General features: G+C 42.2%; 1 protein-coding gene across 1 annotated transcript; it reads left to right on the forward strand.

Moving 5' to 3' along the window:
- Positions 1–1,991: 1,991 nt before the first annotated feature.
- Positions 1,992–16,651, forward strand: LOC135514185 (splicing factor 3A subunit 1-like). Its single transcript, XM_064937469.1, is given in 17 exon segments — positions 1,992–2,051; positions 2,173–2,248; positions 5,333–5,442; positions 5,555–5,762; positions 5,903–6,160; positions 9,184–9,258; positions 11,857–12,007; positions 12,129–12,328; positions 12,484–12,598; positions 12,734–13,041; positions 13,176–13,430; positions 15,125–15,332; positions 15,504–15,526; positions 15,528–15,662; positions 15,847–15,948; positions 16,077–16,148; positions 16,236–16,651. Coding segments are annotated over 16 exon segments (2,370 nt in total). The 5' UTR covers positions 1,992–2,051; positions 2,173–2,200; the 3' UTR covers positions 16,338–16,651.
- Positions 16,652–16,681: the final 30 nt, after the last annotated feature.

Raw genomic sequence — 16,681 nt, forward strand, 5'->3', positions numbered from 1 at the left:
GGTCGAGACCCAGGGTCTCGAGCTTGATGACGAGCTTGCAGGGTACTATGGTGTTGAATGCCGAGCTGTAGTCGATGAACAGCATTCTCACATAGGTATTCCTCTTGTCCAGATGGGTTAGGGCAGTGTGCAGTGTGGTTGAGATTGCATCGTCTGTGGACCTATTTGGGCGGTAAGCAAATTGGAGTGGGTCTAGGGTGTCAGGTAGGGTGGAGGTGATATGGTCCTTGACTAGTCTCTCAAAGCACTTCATGATGACGGAAGTGAGTGCTACGGGCGGTAGTCGTTTAGCTCAGTTACCTTAGCTTTCTTGGGAACAGGAACAATGGTGGCCCTCTTGAAGCATGTGGGAACAGCAGACTGGTATAGGGATTGATTGAATATGTCCGTAAACACACCAGCCAGCTGGTCTGCGCATGCTCTGAGGGCGAGGCTGGGGATGCCGTCTGGGCCTGCAGCCTTGCGAGGGTTAACACGTTTAAATGTTTTACTCACCTCGGCTGCAGTGAAGGAGAGACCGCATGTTTCCGTTGCAGGCCGTGTCAGTGGCACTGTATTGTCCTCAAAGCGGGCAAAAAAGTTATTTAGTCTGCCTGGGAGCAAGACATCCTGGTCCGTGACTGGGCTGGATTTCTTCCTGTAGTCTGATTGACTGTAGACCCTGCCACATGCCTCTTGTGTCTGAGCCGTTGAATTGAGATTCTACTTTGTCTCTGTACTGACGCTTAGCTTGTTTGATAGCCTTGCGGAGGGAATAGCTGCACTGTTTGTACTCGGTCATGTTACCAGACACCCTGCCCTGATTAATAGCAGTGGTTCGCGCTTTCAGTTTCATGCGAATGCTGCCATCAATCCACGGTTTCTGGTTAGGGAATGTTTTAATCGTTGCTATGGGAACGACATCTTCAACGCATGTTCTAATGAACTCGCACACCGAATCAGCGTATTCGTCAATGTTGTTATCTGACGCAATACGAAACATGTCCCAGTCCACGTGATGGAAGCAGTCTTGGAGTGTGGAGTCAGCTTGGTCGGACCAGCGTTGGACAGATCTCAGCGTGGGAGCTTCTTGTTTTAGTTTTTGTCTGTAGGCAGGTATCAGCAAAATGGAGTCGTGGTCAGCTTTTCACGAAAGGGGGGCGGGGCAGGGCCTTATATGCGTCGCGGAAGTTAGAGTAACAGTGATCCAAGGTTTTTCCACCCCTGGTTCCGCAATCGATATGCTGATAAAATTTAGGGAGTCTTGTTTTCAGATTAGCCTTGTTAAAATCCCCAGCAACAATGAATGCAACCTGCGGATAAATGGTTTCCAGTTTGCAAAGAGTTAAATAAAGTTTGTTCAGAGCCATCGATGTGTCTGCTTGGGGGGGATATATACGGCTGTGATTATAATCGAAGAGAATTCTCTTGGTAGATAATGCGGTCTACATTTGATTGTGAGGAATTCTAAATCAGGTGAACAGAAGGATTTGAGTTCCTGTATGTTTCTTTCATCGCACCATGTCTCGTTAGCCATAAGGCATACGCCCCCACCCCTCTTCTTACCAGAAAGGTATCCTCAAAACACTGTCTTCTCGGGCATTATCACTTAAATCACCAAATTCAGCAAAACAATGTGAATGCTGATTGAATTCCACCTCCCCATCAACAAAGTCATATTGTTCTAATTGTGGCACCAGGTCCAGATCGAATGAAAGCTTATCTGAGAACTTCCAGGAGTGGAATCGAACAGGGACAGTCCGAGAGAAGATATCCAAAATAGCACCATGAAGAGCTATTAGTTGGTTCATGAGACTTTCCACGCAGTCCTAAGAGATGGGTAATCTTGACAAAACTTAGTAGCTTGCACTCTTTCTCTCATGTGTTGTGTCTAGCCACTTGTGCCTGCTTCAGGAAGCCGCTGTGAGCGAGCAGAGCTTAGTCGGTTGGATGGTGTCACTTAATTTCCACAGCTACCTGCTAGAAGAACTGCAAATCCCACAATGCTTAGATGTGTTTCCGGAAGTAAAAGACCTCCATTCCAGGCAGGTCAACGACAGAAAAACGCACTCGTAGGTCCTATCTGTAAATATTTTGTGCAATTTATTAGGTTTCTAGACATACAGTACGACAACAAGTGGTGTAATTGTGATGATAAATAACGCTTTTGTTTTACTTTTCACGTTTTAACAGAAAACCCAATCAAAGAATTGACGCAGCCATGCCGCCTGGGCCTGTACAACTTGTTCAGCTTGAGCCCAACAGCAAGGTAAGATTTGCTACCTCAATCGCCCTTTAACGTTTTTACTACCTCCCTGTAATTGTGAAGATGTGGGGTAACATTACCACCGTGTTGCGTATTGTCTAAAAAGAGTAGATAGCAACGTTTCTGGACATAACTATCTGTTTCTGTTTGTATAGTTACTAATGCTAGCGCTACCTAACTTAAAGTAACTGTCCAGTTTTTCCACATCTGTGAAATATGACCTATAATAAATTACAATATGAGGGAAATAGTTTCCCTTCCATTTTTTTTATTTTTTAAAGTATGTTAAAAGGCAACTTTTCTTTGTTGGAATGGTGTGGGCATAACCCAACAGCATAATGGGGTGGGTGTTTAGCAATCATTACAAATATTCAAATCAAATGTATTTGTCACATACACATGGTTAGCAGATGTTAATGCGAGTGTAGCGAAATGCTTGTGCTTCTAGTTCTGACAATGCAGTAATAACCGAGTCATCTAACCTAACAATTCCAAAACTACTACCTTATACACAAGTGTAAAGGGATAAAGAATATGTACATAAAGATATATGAATGAGTGATGGTACAGAACGGCATAGGCAAGATGCAGTAGATGGTATCGAGTACAGTATATACATATGAGATAAGTAAATGTAGAGTTGATGATTGGCCAACTCTCATCCCCGAGGAAATAGCAAGCTATGTTTTAAACGGTCTGTTTGAGGTAGGGTTTTTCAAGTGCTTTTTTCCCTCAAATGTATGCTTTGTCCACGCTTATGAGTATAGGATAAGTCAAAACATTATTTTGGTGTGCATTTTAATTACATTGCAGATATGAAATACACAGGATATCATAATATCAGTAAAAATTATAAAATTCCCAGTTTATGCTACAAAACCAACAGATAAGAGGTTTTAAGAATAGGTTATATTTGACTCAACAGTCCGTGGTGTACACCAAGGCATTGTTGGTAGAATACATTTACATTTAAGTCATTTAGCAGACGCTCTTATCCAGAGCGACTTACAAATTGGTGAATAGATGGATGCAGTTCAATGCATAATCTATATAATTCGGCAATACATTTCTTGGTCGTCCAAACAATATTGTTATCAGGTTGTAAATCACAGCTGACCTGGTACATTGTTTTCTGCCTCCATTCGGGATGCACTGTTTCTGTTTCTCAATGTTTTGTACAAAAACGGACTAATGTAACCAAGGCTGGTAATGTCAATACAATCAAACTAGTAAGGGAAATGATCACAAGTCATTCATAATGTAGCTAATATGCTAGCGTATCTATGTAGAAAGCTAAAAACACAGAGCCTAGCGATAGCTAACTAACTAACTGCTAGGAGGATGTCATGTCATTTTAGGAGTAGGTGGGTGAGTGACTTTTCCACCTCGTATCGTTTTTTCAGTGGCTACAGCTGGAGATTCAGGTGTCATTTGGTTAGCTAGCAAGAAATGTGAATTGCTAGCTAGCTATGCTGAACGACTTATCTATTTAGCATTTCAGAGCACTCTTGTGTGAGTGTGCCAGAGCGCAGAATAACTGCTGAATTTACGAACACGCAAGACACGCTGAATATGACCGGTGTCAGTAAACGAAGGCACATTTAAAAAAAAATGAGTCAAGCACGCTCTATATAACATGTAAACAGCCTAACCAGCTCTGCTAGGGTGAGTAAAATGGTCAGTGAGGTGTTCTCTCATTTGCGACTGGAAGTAGCAAGCTAGTTAGCTTGGGTGCTTGGTTGGGACAACGCATGCATTGTCAGGCAAGCTGCAGAAGGATGAGCAGGCTATCCCCCATCGTTTATCAGTGCTAATTTGATGGCCAACTAGCTGAAAATGTTTGAGTGTTTATATAATGTTCCTTCGTTAGATTTTAGCTCAGTTGTTGATCTTGTTAATGTGCATATAGGGAAAGATAGCCTACCTTTTTATGGTTATTTGATCAATATGACTGTAAAGTTTCCAAATGTAAGAGGACTCCCGTGCACCGGTCTGCGTAGACTCCGGTCCTGTCTGTAAATTATAACTAAGCTAAATATAAGCCTTCCACAACCGTAAGACCCACTAATACTTGTATTATTTTATCAAAATAGTTTAACCTGCCTTTTTGCAATAATCACTGATCTGGTTTTCAAGTCTATGTGAAAATGCCCTTTTCGTTACACATTTGACCAGAACCATGCATAATGCACATTACACGAATAATGACTAAGCAGGCAAATTAGCCCAGGTCTCATAATCTCTCAAGCACAAGCCCGCGTGCTAGTGAGTAGCCAGCTAATTGTTATATTTCAAGTTTAGCCAACTTGGATCTATTGCTAGCGCACGAGGTAAAACGGTTGAGTTGTTGTGAACACACCCTTCTGTCCATCTCCAACTGTTTGAACAGCATTCTAGCCTGTTCACTTTTTCAGATGATGAAATCAAGTGGTATACCTTATTTCTCAGAATGAGAACAAGTTGCCAATTCCTTATATAATTGTGTTTTGAGACATAACCTTTCTAACGATAACCTTTTTAACTTCTCCTTTATTACAGTAAAATAATGTCTCAATGTGTTTGTGTCCAAATGACCCATTCTGTTGGACCAAACCTCAAATACTAAAATTCAGTTGAAACTGCTTGTCAGAGAAGAAGTGATCTCTTTGTTGTTATGAGTGGCAAGGGGAATGGACTTGGTGTGTGTAGACGGAGAGGATGAGCTTTCCCGCCGTTAGGACAAGAACTCCCATTGTTAGGGCAGAAACATGAACATCTCGTCATTATATACAGATCTCTGGTGTAAATGGAAAAGTGCACAGAAAGACTGAAGGAGACAATACCAAAAAGACAAACAGACATAAATAAAAACGAGATTCTTGCAATACAGGCATTTGGAATATCGTGCAAAAACATAGATTTGAATTAATTCTATATAATCGCCCAGCCCTATCGGAAAGGTTTGGATTGATGAAAAATCCACCCAGTCATCAGAAGATCTACTACCATAGTACTTAGAGGGGGTAGGTTGTAGGGTAAATTAAATGTCATTAATGTAGCCTCAAACGCCTCCATGTGATGAGACTTCAATTTCTATTGTTTCAACAGGCAGATGAGCCTACAGGGGAAACCCCAGCAACGAAACCCATAGTTGGGATCATCTATCCACCTCCTGAGGTCCGAAACATCGTTGATAAGACTGCCAGCTTTGTTGCCAGGTTCGTTTTTCAGTCTCATTCTCAGTCATGTTTATTATAAAATTGTATGAAGTCTTGAATATGATGTCATATTGCAACGCTCATTCATTCTTTTCCTTCTATTAATTCTCAGGAATGGACCAGAGTTCGAAGCAAGGATCCGTCAGAATGAGATCAACAACCCAAAGTTCAACTTCCTGAACCCCAATGACCCCTACCATGCTTACTATCGCCACAAGGTCAATGAATTCAAGGAGGGCAAGGGCCAGGAGCCGTCTGCGGCCGTGCCAAAGGTCATGCAGCAGCAGGCCCTGCTGAACTCGCAGCAGCTTCCTCAAAAGGTGTGCCTTCCTAGACATTGAGTGGTTCCTTGTCTATTGATTTATAAATCACTGATTGTGTCAATGGTTCACTGTAAAGTGTAAGACATGATTGATGCCTTAAAAGAGCTATTCTAAGTTATGGTTTCCTTTACCGGTAGGTGCAGGCCCAGGTGATTCATGAGACAGTGGTGCCAAAGGAGCCTCCGCCTGAGTTTGAGTTCATTGCTGACCCTCCTTCAATATCGGCATTCGACCTGGATGTTGTCAAGCTGACCGCCCAGTTTGTGGCTCGCAACGGGCGCCAGTTCCTCACACAGCTCATGCAGAAAGAACAGCGAAATTACCAGTTTGACTTCCTGAGACCTCAACACAGCCTCTTCAACTACTTCACCAAGCTGGTGGAGCAGTACACTAAGGTACAACTTCTTACTAATTATTATTATTTATTATTATTAATTGTGGCACATACACTTTTTATACAAAGTATGTGGACACCCCTTCAAATTAACTCTTTGCTGACAGGTGTATAATATCAGGCACACAGCCATGCAATCTCTGTAGACAAACAATGGCAGTAGAATGGCCTTACTGAAGAGCTCAATGACTTCTAATGTGGCACCTATCCAACAAGTCAGTTCTTCAAATTTCTAGAGCTCCCCGCTCAACTGTATGTGCTGTTATTGTGAAGTGGAAACGTCGAGGACCAACAAGGGCTCAGCCGCAAAGTGGTAGGCCATACAAGCTCACCGAACAGGACTTCTGAAGCATGTAAAAGTTGTCTGTCCTCGTTTGCAACACCCACTACTGAGTTCCAAACTGCCTCTGGAAGCAACGTCAGCACAATAACTGTTTGTTGGGAGCTTCATGAAATGGGTTTCCATGGCTGAGCAGCCCTACACAAGCCTAAGACCGCCATGCACAATGCCAAGCATCGGCTGGAGGAGTGTAAAGCTTGCTGCCAGTGGACTTTGGAGCAGTGGAAATGTGTTCTCTAGAGTGATGAATAATGGTCTGGGGCTGTTTTTCATGATTCGGCTAGGCCCTTTAGTTCCAGTGAAGGGAAATCTTAACGGTACAGCATACAATGACATTCTAGACGATTCTGTGCTTCCAACTTTGTGGCAACAGTTTGGGGAAGGACTTTTTGAAACGCCGACTGGGAGCAAGGCCTAATTGGCCAACATCAGTGCCGCCCTCACTAGTGCTCTTGTGGCTGAATGGAAGTAAGTCCCCGCCGCAATGTTCAAATATTTAGGCTGGGGTTCAAGCACTTATGCACCCATCATGGTAGTGGGATAATTTGTCAACATCCGCGGAATTGCAGAGCGCCAAATTAAAATACTAAAAATATTAAATTTTCATGAAATCACAAGTGCAATATAGCAAAACACAGCTTAGCTTGTTGTTAATCCACCTGGCGTGTCAGATTTCAGAAAGCATACCAAGCGTTTATGTAAGAACATCTCTCTCAGCAGACAAAACATTACAAACAGCTAGCAGCCACGTAGATTGGTCACGAAAGTCAGAAAAGCAATCAAATGAATCGCTTTTTGATGCTCTTCGGATGTTTGCACTCACGAGACTCCCAGTTACACAAATGTTCCTTTTGTTCCATAAAGATTATTTTTATATCCAAAATACCTCCATTTGGTTGGCACGTTTTGTTCAGAAATCCCCGGGCTCCAGCGGTTCGACCGGGCAGACGAAAATTCCAAATAGTATCCGTAAAGTTCGTAGAAACATGTCAAACGTTTTTTATAATCAATCCTCAGGTTGTTTTTACAATACCTAATCGATAATATTTCAACCGGACTGTACCTTCTTCAGTAGGAGAGAGAGAAAATGTCTGCTCCAAACTGTTGCGCATGCAAAACGCTGCTGGCACCCAGTCATACAATGACGGGATGTGATCGTTCTCTCTCATTTTTCAAAATAAAAGCCTGAAACTATTTTATTTATTTTACCGTTATTTAACTAGGCAAGTCAGTTAAGAACCAATTCTTATTTTCAATGACAGCCTAGGAACAGTGGGTTAACTGCCTGTTCAAGGGCAGAACGACAGATTTGCACCTTGTCAGCTTGGGGATTCGAACTTGCAACCTTTCGGTTACTAGTCCAACGCGCTAACCACTAGGCTACCCTGCCGCCCAATCCCGTTGTCTAAAGACTGTTCACAACATGTGGTAGCCATAGGAAAAGGAATCTGGTTGATATCCCTTTAAATGGAGCGAAGGCAGGCAATGGAACAGAGAGCTTTCAGGAAAAACGCCACTTCCGGGTTGGATTTTCCTCAGGTTTTCGCCTGCAATATCAGTTCTGATATACTCAGACAATATTGACAGTTTTGGAAACTTTTTTCTATCCTAATCTGACAATTATATGCAAATTCTAGATTCTGGGCCTGAGAAATAGGCAGTTTCATTTGGGTACGTTTTTCATCCAAACATCAAAATACTGCCCCCTACACAACAGGTTTTAAGACACACCCTCGTCCACTTACCCTCGCCTTATTCCCTTGGGGGAATCCCCGTTGCCATCTTGGAGGGTGGTCCAAATGATTAGCCAAGGAAGGGAAGTTTACAACGTAAGCCCCTCAGCCCTCGTTTTTAGTCGGCTTTGCGAGTGTGCAATTATGTTCACTCCGGGGCCTGAAACTCCCCATAATTCAATTTAGATCTGCTAAGAAATGTCCTCAAACTTAAACATCAATGGAGAAGTCAACATACAAGTGTAAGTAAAAACAAATGCAAATAAGTTAGAAATTGTGCTACTAATACACATGACGGCACAAACGTCTTGTAAATATGTTTTTGTTTGGTTCTTTTGGAAATTGTAGAAATAAAACATCTTTCTTCAGACGTTCCAGCTAGGCAGGCTAACATTAGTTAGCTAATTAATTTGCTAGCTATCATACAGTAGGCGCATATTAATAATTATATATTTAATATAAAAAGACATGCACTCTTAATTGACTATAGCATATGTAAAGCACCCACAAGCTACCGGTGGCTGAAAACACAATCATCGCGGGTTGAACTTCTGGCTAAGGATGGTCCATTTAAAAAGCATTCCTTCCTCCCTCTCCCCTTGCCCTGCAAGTGTATACTCGTCAGATGTCATGACACGTCATCAGAGGTGTCTACTTAATTTGAGGGCTGAGGGGATAGGGTGTCTCTGAAGTGTTTGGACCACAGCCCTCGTGGAAAGCTTTCCCAGAAGAGTGGAGGCTGTTATAGCAGCAAAGGGGGACCAACTCCATATTAGTGCCCATGATTTTGGAATGAGATGTTTGACAAGCAGGTGTCCACATACTTTGTCATGTAGTGTGTTTTGTTGAAATATTATATTTCAATTATTTGACTTGTTAGTAGTAGACCATGTCTTCAGCTGGTTGTGTTGTGATGCTCACTTGTGTTTGTCTTGGGTCTTTTTTTCCTAGATTCTGATCCCTCCCAAGGGACTACTCATGAAGCTGAAAAGAGAGGCTGAGAACCCCAGGGAGGTGCTGGACCAAGTAAGCCCCTGAAGCTTTGCTGTTGGGTTCAGATCTTGGATAACTATAGTTTTTATCTATGCTTTGTGAAAAAAACAATTTGAATACAGATCCCAAAAAAGTACTACTATTTGAATTCAGATCTCAGAAAGTAACTGCCATTACTTTATAAAACTATTATAATACAGATCTGAGAAAGAAACTACTTATTCAAAATATTTAAATACTGATTTCTAGCAGTGACTAATATTCAGAAACTATTGGATTGTCTGCCTTCAATTAATGGAACTGCATGTTGAACATAGAAATGGAGAAGACAATCTTCTATACTATTCCAATATATCTGACAGTCCTATTTGATCTAAACAATACATTTCTATCTGAACATTCTGTAAATGTCCATTGCCCCAGGTGAACGTTAAGTCAAACCAACTAACCAATTATACAGTTGAAGTCGGAAGTTTACATACACCTAGTTTGGAGTCAATAAAACAATTTTTCATTGTTTAGGAGGCCTACAAACCTAAGTCAGTTACACCAGCTCTGTCAGGAGGAATGGGCCAAAATTCACCCAACTTATTGTGGGAAGCTTGTGGAAGGCTACCTGAAACGTTTGACCCAAGTTAAACAATTTAATGCAATGCTACCAAATACTAATTGAGTGTATGTAAACTTCTGACCCACTCGGAATGGGATGAAAGAAATAAAAGCTGAAATAAATCACTCTATTATTCTGACATTTCACATTCATAAAATAGGTCACAACTGACCTAAGACCGGGAATTTTTACAGGATTAAATCTCAGGAATTGTGAAAAACTGGGTTTAAATGTATTTGGCTATGGTGTATGTAAACTTCCAACTTCAACTGTATGTAATAAGGAATTTATATACACAAACAATCAAACGCAAATAATTCACACAATGAAGTTATGAAACAATGAATGTTCACAAATTGGCAGGAGAGAGCACATTCTGGAGAGAGAAGTGCATCTGGGCACATGGTCAATCCAATGTCTGCATTGACAGTGATATGGCCTCTGCAGAAGTCAGGGCAAGAATGGCCTCGGCAGAAGTCAAGGCATTCATACTTCTTTTGCTTCACAGAGCAGTGATGAGCTGAGATTGCGATTTTTTTGTTCCAATCGCCATGTCATCGTGAGACGCAGAGTAGGTGAATGGATGATCTCCACGTGTGGTTCCCACCGTGAAGCATGGAGGAGGTGGTGTGGGGGTTCTTTGCTGGAAACAGTCAGTGATTTATTTAGAATTCAAGCTACACTTATCCAGCATGGCTACCACAGCATTCTGCAGCGATACGTCATCCCATCTGGTTTGCGCTTAGGGAGACTATCATTTGTTTTTCAACTGGAAAAGGACCCAACACACCTCCAGGCTGTGTAAGGGCTATTTGACCAGGAAGGAGAGTGATTGAGTGCTGCATCAGATGACCCGGCCTCCACAATCACCCGACCTCAACCCAATTGGTTTGGGATTAGTTGGACTGCAGGGTGAAGGAAAAGCAGCCAACAAGTGCTCAGCATATGTGGGAATTCCAACAAGACTTGGAAAAGTATTCCAGGTGAAGCTGTTTGAGATAATGCCAAGAGTGTGCAAAGCTGTCAAGGCAAAGGGTGGCTAGTTTGAAGAATCACAAATATAAAATATTTTTATTTAACACTATTTACTTTTTTGCTTACTTCATGATTCCATGTGTGTTATTTCATAGTTTTGACGTCTTCACTATTATTGGGGCAGCAGGGTAGCCTAGTGGTTAGAGTGTTGGACTAGTAACTTTGCAAGTTCAAATCCCCGAGCTTCTTTGATAAGGTACAAATCTGTCGTTCTGCCCCTGAACAGGCAGTTAACCCACTGTTCTTAGGCCGTCATTGAAAATAAGAATTTGTTCTTAACTGACTTGCCTAGTTAAATAAAGGTAAAATAAAAACATTCTACAATGTAGAAAATAGTACAAATAAAGAAAAACCCTTGAATGAGAAGGTGTGTCCAAACTTGTGGTGTATGTATGTATATTTGTCACTGCTCGACTAAAACAATCTCGGGTCGACCAACAGCCTTACGAAAAACAATTGATCTGTCACACGTACTGTACACTGATAGTGACTTCCTTATTCCACTCATGTAATAACTCCATTATAAAGCAATGTCCACAACTTTGCTTTTGTAATAAGAGTTACTACACATGTATAAGAACCTGCTGTCAAGTGTTGCTGTATTATGTCTCACTCGGGTGAAAGTAAGGCAGTCCGGTAAACGTGAGTCTATCAAAATTAATACAGCATGCCTAAAAAAAACTTATTTTTTGTTTTCAAATAACTTGCATATTCAAATACCTTAAAATATGATTTGGTTTTCTGAGAGGTATTCAAAATACTTTTCAATATTATTAGTTTTTCTGAGACCTGTATTTGATTATCAAAGAAAATAGTTGCCTTTTTAGTTAACTCTATACAAACGATATGACTACCTTGAGTATGAGAAGTTGGTATTTTCAAATAAACTACAAAATAACACTTTTCTGCCCTTGTCTGGTAGGGTTTACCCACAATTGTCTCATAATATGTTGTCTTAACAGCTTATCTCCTGGTTTTACCAACAGGTGAGGTACCGTGTTGAGTGGGCAAAATTTCAGGAGCGTGAAAGGAAGAAGGAGGAGGAGGAGCGGGAGAAGGAGCGTGTGTCCTACGCCCAAATTGACTGGCATGACTTTGTAGTGGTGGAGACCGTGGACTTCCAACCTAATGAGCAAGGTCGAGAAATTAACTGAGAGCCAGACGAGATTATTTGAATAGATAATTCCTGTTCCTGAGAGAATGTTATCCACCCCCTGTGTCAATCACTTTGTAATGATGGTGTTGTGACTTCCAACAGGCCACTTTCCACCACCCACCACACCTGAGGAGCTGGGAGCTCGCATCCTGACCCAGGAGCGTTATGACAAGTTTGGAGAGAGCGAGGAGGTGGAGATGGAGGTTGAAAGTGAGGACGAGGATGACGTTGAGCAGGAGGATCGGGATGATGGGCGTCCCACACAGCCTGATCAGGACACACAGCTGCAAGACATGGATGAGGTTAGTAAACACAACCTGTTTTAGTAGACACACACAACAGGATATAATTAACAGCGTATTACTTCTTCAGAGTTAACTGATTGAATCTGAATGTAATATTACCATTGTTAGGAAATGGTGTAATCAATGTAGAGTCTTTGATGCCTTCTCCCCAGGGTTCTGATGAAGAGGATGATGGCAAGGCACCATTGCCCCCAGACAACCCCATGCCACCCCCACTGCCCCCTACTCCAGACCAGGTCATTATCCGCAAGGACTACGACCCCAAGGGTGAGAGGGATTTCATCATCAGGACCTAAATATCTAGATGTTTTATTATCATGCATGACATGACATAAAGGACTGGAAAATACATGCCTGTTCTTATTTTGCCCTTACATTTGATCCCTTATTCTTTCCCTGTAGCCTCCAAGCCCCAGCCTCCAGCCAAGACTCTGGATGAGTTCCTCATCTCTCCCATCACGGGTGAGAGGATCCAAGCCAGTAAGATGCAGGAGCATATGCGCATCGGACTACTGGATCCCCGCTGGCTGGAGCAGAGGGACCGCGGCATCAGAGAGAGGCAAATAGAGGATGAGGTTTATGCCCCTGGCATGGACATTGAGAGCAGCCTAAAACAGCTGGCTGAGAGGCGTACTGATATCTTTGGTGTGGAGGAGACCGCCATCGGTAAGAAGATTGGAGAAGAGGAGATCCAGAAGCCTGAGGAGAAGGTGCGTGCAAGTGAAGAGAGGGAAATAGCCATGTGGTTTATGAGTGATTAGTGCATAATTGCTGTTTAGGTTCAATCTTATTTATTTTTGTTGTCATTGTGAGGTCAAAGTCTTTATTTAATGCACCTTCTTAGGTGACCTGGGATGGGCACTCTGGCAGCATGGCGCGTACTCAGCAGGCAGCACAGGCCAACATCACCCTACAAGAGCAGATTGAGGCCATTCACAAGGCCAAGGGACTGGTGCAGGAGGATGAAAGCAAAGAGAAGATTGGGCCAAGCAAGCCTGAGCTTTACCATCATCATCATCAATCGCCCCTCATCTCCTCTGCCCCCCTTCTGCCCAAACCCAGCCCTCCAATGAACACGATGGCTCGGGCCCCTCCTTCCGTAAGTTGCTTTCTTGTTCAATAGAAGTGCTAAAACACTTTCTGTCAGGTTATTATGTCAATATACAGTTGAAGTCGGAAGTTTACATACACTTAGGTTGGAGTCATTAAAACTTGTTTTTCAAACACTCCACAAATTTGGTGTTTCTTGTTAACCAGCTATAGTTTTGGCAAGTCGTTTAGGACATTTACTTTGAATGACAAGTCATTTTTCCAACAATTGTTTGCAGACAGATTATTTCACTTATAATTCACTGTATCACAATTCCAATGGGTCAGAAGTTTACATACACTAAGTTGACTGTGCCTTTAAAAAGCTTGGAAAATTCCTGAAAATTGTCATGGCTTTAGAAGCTTCTGGTAAATTATGTAAATTAGCCTGTCAATTGGAGGTGTACCTGTGGATGTATTTCAAGGCCTACCTTCAAACTCAGTGCCTCTTTGCTTGACATCATGGGAAAATCAAAAGAAATCAGCCGAGACCTCAGGAAAAAAAATGGTAGACCTCCACAGTCTGGCTCATCTTTGGGGGCAATTCCCAAGCGCCCGAAGGTACCATATTCAACTGTACAAGCAATAGTATGCAAGTATAAACACCATGGGACAACGTAGCCATCATACCTCTCAGGAAGGAGACTCATTCTGTCTCCTAGAGATGAACGTACTTTGGTGCTAGAAGTACAAATCAATCCCAGAACAACAGCAAAGGACCTTGTGAAGATGCTGGAGGAAACCGGTACAAAAGTAACTATATCCACAGTAAAACGACTCCTCTATTGACATAACCTGAAAGGCCGCTCAGCAAGGAAGAGGCCACTGCTCCAAAACCGCCACTAAAAAAATCCGGACTACGGGTTGAAACTGCATATAAGGACAAAGATCATACTTTTTGGAGAAATGTCCTCTGGTCTGATGAAACAAAAACAGAACTGTTTGGCCATAATGACCATCGTTATGTTTGGAGGAAAAAGGGAGATGTTTGCAAGCCGAAGAACACCATCCCAACCGTGAAACACGGTGGTGGCAGCATCAGGTTGTGGGGGTGCAGGAGGGACTGGTGCACTTCACAAAATAGATGACATCATGAGGGAAGGAAAATTATGTGGATATATTGAAGCAACATCTCAAGACATCAGTCAGGAATTTAAAGCTTTGTCGCAAATGGGTCTTCCAAATGGACAATGTCCCCAAGCATACTTCCAAAGTTGTGGCAAAATGGCTTAAGGACAACGAAGTTGAGGTATTGGAGTGGCCATCACAAAGCCCTGACTTCAATCCTATAGAAAATCTGTGGGCAGAACTGAAAAAGCGTGTGTGAGCAAGGAGGCCTACAAACCTGGCTGTTACACCAGCTCTGTCAGGAGGAATGGGCTTGTGGAAGGCTACCTGAAATGTTTGACCCAAGTTAAACAATTTAAAGGCAATGCTCCCAAATACTAATTGAGTGTATGTAAACTTCTGACCCACTGGGAATGTGATGAAAGAAATAAAAGCAGAATTAAATCACTGTACTACTATTCTGACATTTCACATTCTTAAAATTAAGTGGTGATCCTAACTGACCTAAGACAGGGAAATTTTAATAGGATTAAATGTCAGGAATTGTGAAAAACTGAGTTTAAATGTATTTTGCTGAGGTGTATGTAAACTTCAACTGTATATGGTTGACTGTATTTTCCACTGTGAATCATGTAGATGCTGCCCTCTGTACGCACCACGCTCCTGTCAGCTGTGCCTGTGATTCCACGGCCCCCCATGGCCCCTGTGCAGATGCGCCTAGCCCCAGGGCAGGTTCTAACACCCATGCCCCCCATGATGCATGCTCCCCGCATCAACGTGGTGCCCATGCCCCAACCACCTCACATGATGGCCCCCAGACCACCACCCATGGTGGTCCCAACTGGTAAGACAACCATTGCTACACTATTCCCACAGTGTTAAATACTTTGAAATCCAATGGATGACTTCAGAAATATGCATTGCTACAAATTACTTTCATGATTATTTACAATTTTAATTCAGGTTGTCTTTTAAGCATATTATTTATTGACTCATTTTATTCTTCCCTGTCCAGCATTTGTCCCTGCCCCTCCAGTCCCGCAGCCCCCGCCCCCGCCCTGACCCACAGCCACCTTCCCAGCCACCCCCACCCCATAATGATGAGCCTGCCAGCAAGAAGATGAAGACAGAGGACAACCTCATGCCAGAGGAGGAGTTCCTCCGTAGATACAAGGTTTGTTGGCCAATTAGATGTCAAGGACTACTGGCAAAATGCAGTAGTGTGAATGATCCACAGCTGGATTTAGATATGCCGTCATTCATCCAATGCTTGCTGTTAGTAGTTCTGTATATTGGCATGTAAGGCTTCCTGTACAAATATAGTTATTCTACTGTGTATATATATATATTTTTTGTAGGGTTCAGTGTCGGTCACAGTGCAAGTTCCCAACATGCAGGACAAGACAGAATGGAAGCTAAGTGGACAAGCGCTCAATTTCACTATCCCACTCACAGATCAGGTATGTTACTAGTTCACCCACCATTCTACACCCTTTTAGCTATACTTAATATATTCTCAGGAGTGCACCCCCAAGTCAAATTTACTGGAATATTTATAATATTTCATCTTCCCATTCTCTCACCACAGGTGTCTGTTATTAAAGTGAAAATCCATGAAGCCACTGGAATGCCAGCCGGAAAGCAAAAGCTGCAGTATGAGGTAAGCATTGTCATCCCTGTTTTGAATAATTGTAAATGTAAATGACTCGATCATGCCAGTTTACATCTATTACTTCATCCATTACAGGGAATTTTCATCAAAGATTCCAACTCGCTGGCCTACTACAACATAAACAACGGTTCAGTCATACACCTGGCATTGAAGGAGAGAGGTGGGAGAAAGAAGTGAGGTGTACATCCCCTCAACAACTTTCTCTCTGCCATACACAGACAGTTTGGGACATTTGTCTGAGCAGATCTTTCTAAACAATTTATATCCTTTGTTGGTCATAGCAATTTTAAAGAATGCTTAAGGCATAAATAAACCATAAATATAAACTATAACTTGCTAGTTTCTTATGTTAAGCGTTGATTATTTTCTAAAGGTTAATTGTATTGTTTAAGGGGATAGTTGTTCATGTTGCTATTTTGGTCAGTGTATTTGTTACCCATGTCCAGAGCTTACAGCCCATGTCAATCATCAAATAAAGTAATAAAATGCCACCATTGTCATTTTAGTTTGTTCAGTATGTT

Source organism: Oncorhynchus masou, chromosome 25 (assembly GCF_036934945.1).
Source record: "Oncorhynchus masou masou isolate Uvic2021 chromosome 25, UVic_Omas_1.1, whole genome shotgun sequence".
NCBI classification, from domain to species: Eukaryota; Metazoa; Chordata; class Actinopteri; order Salmoniformes; family Salmonidae; genus Oncorhynchus; species Oncorhynchus masou.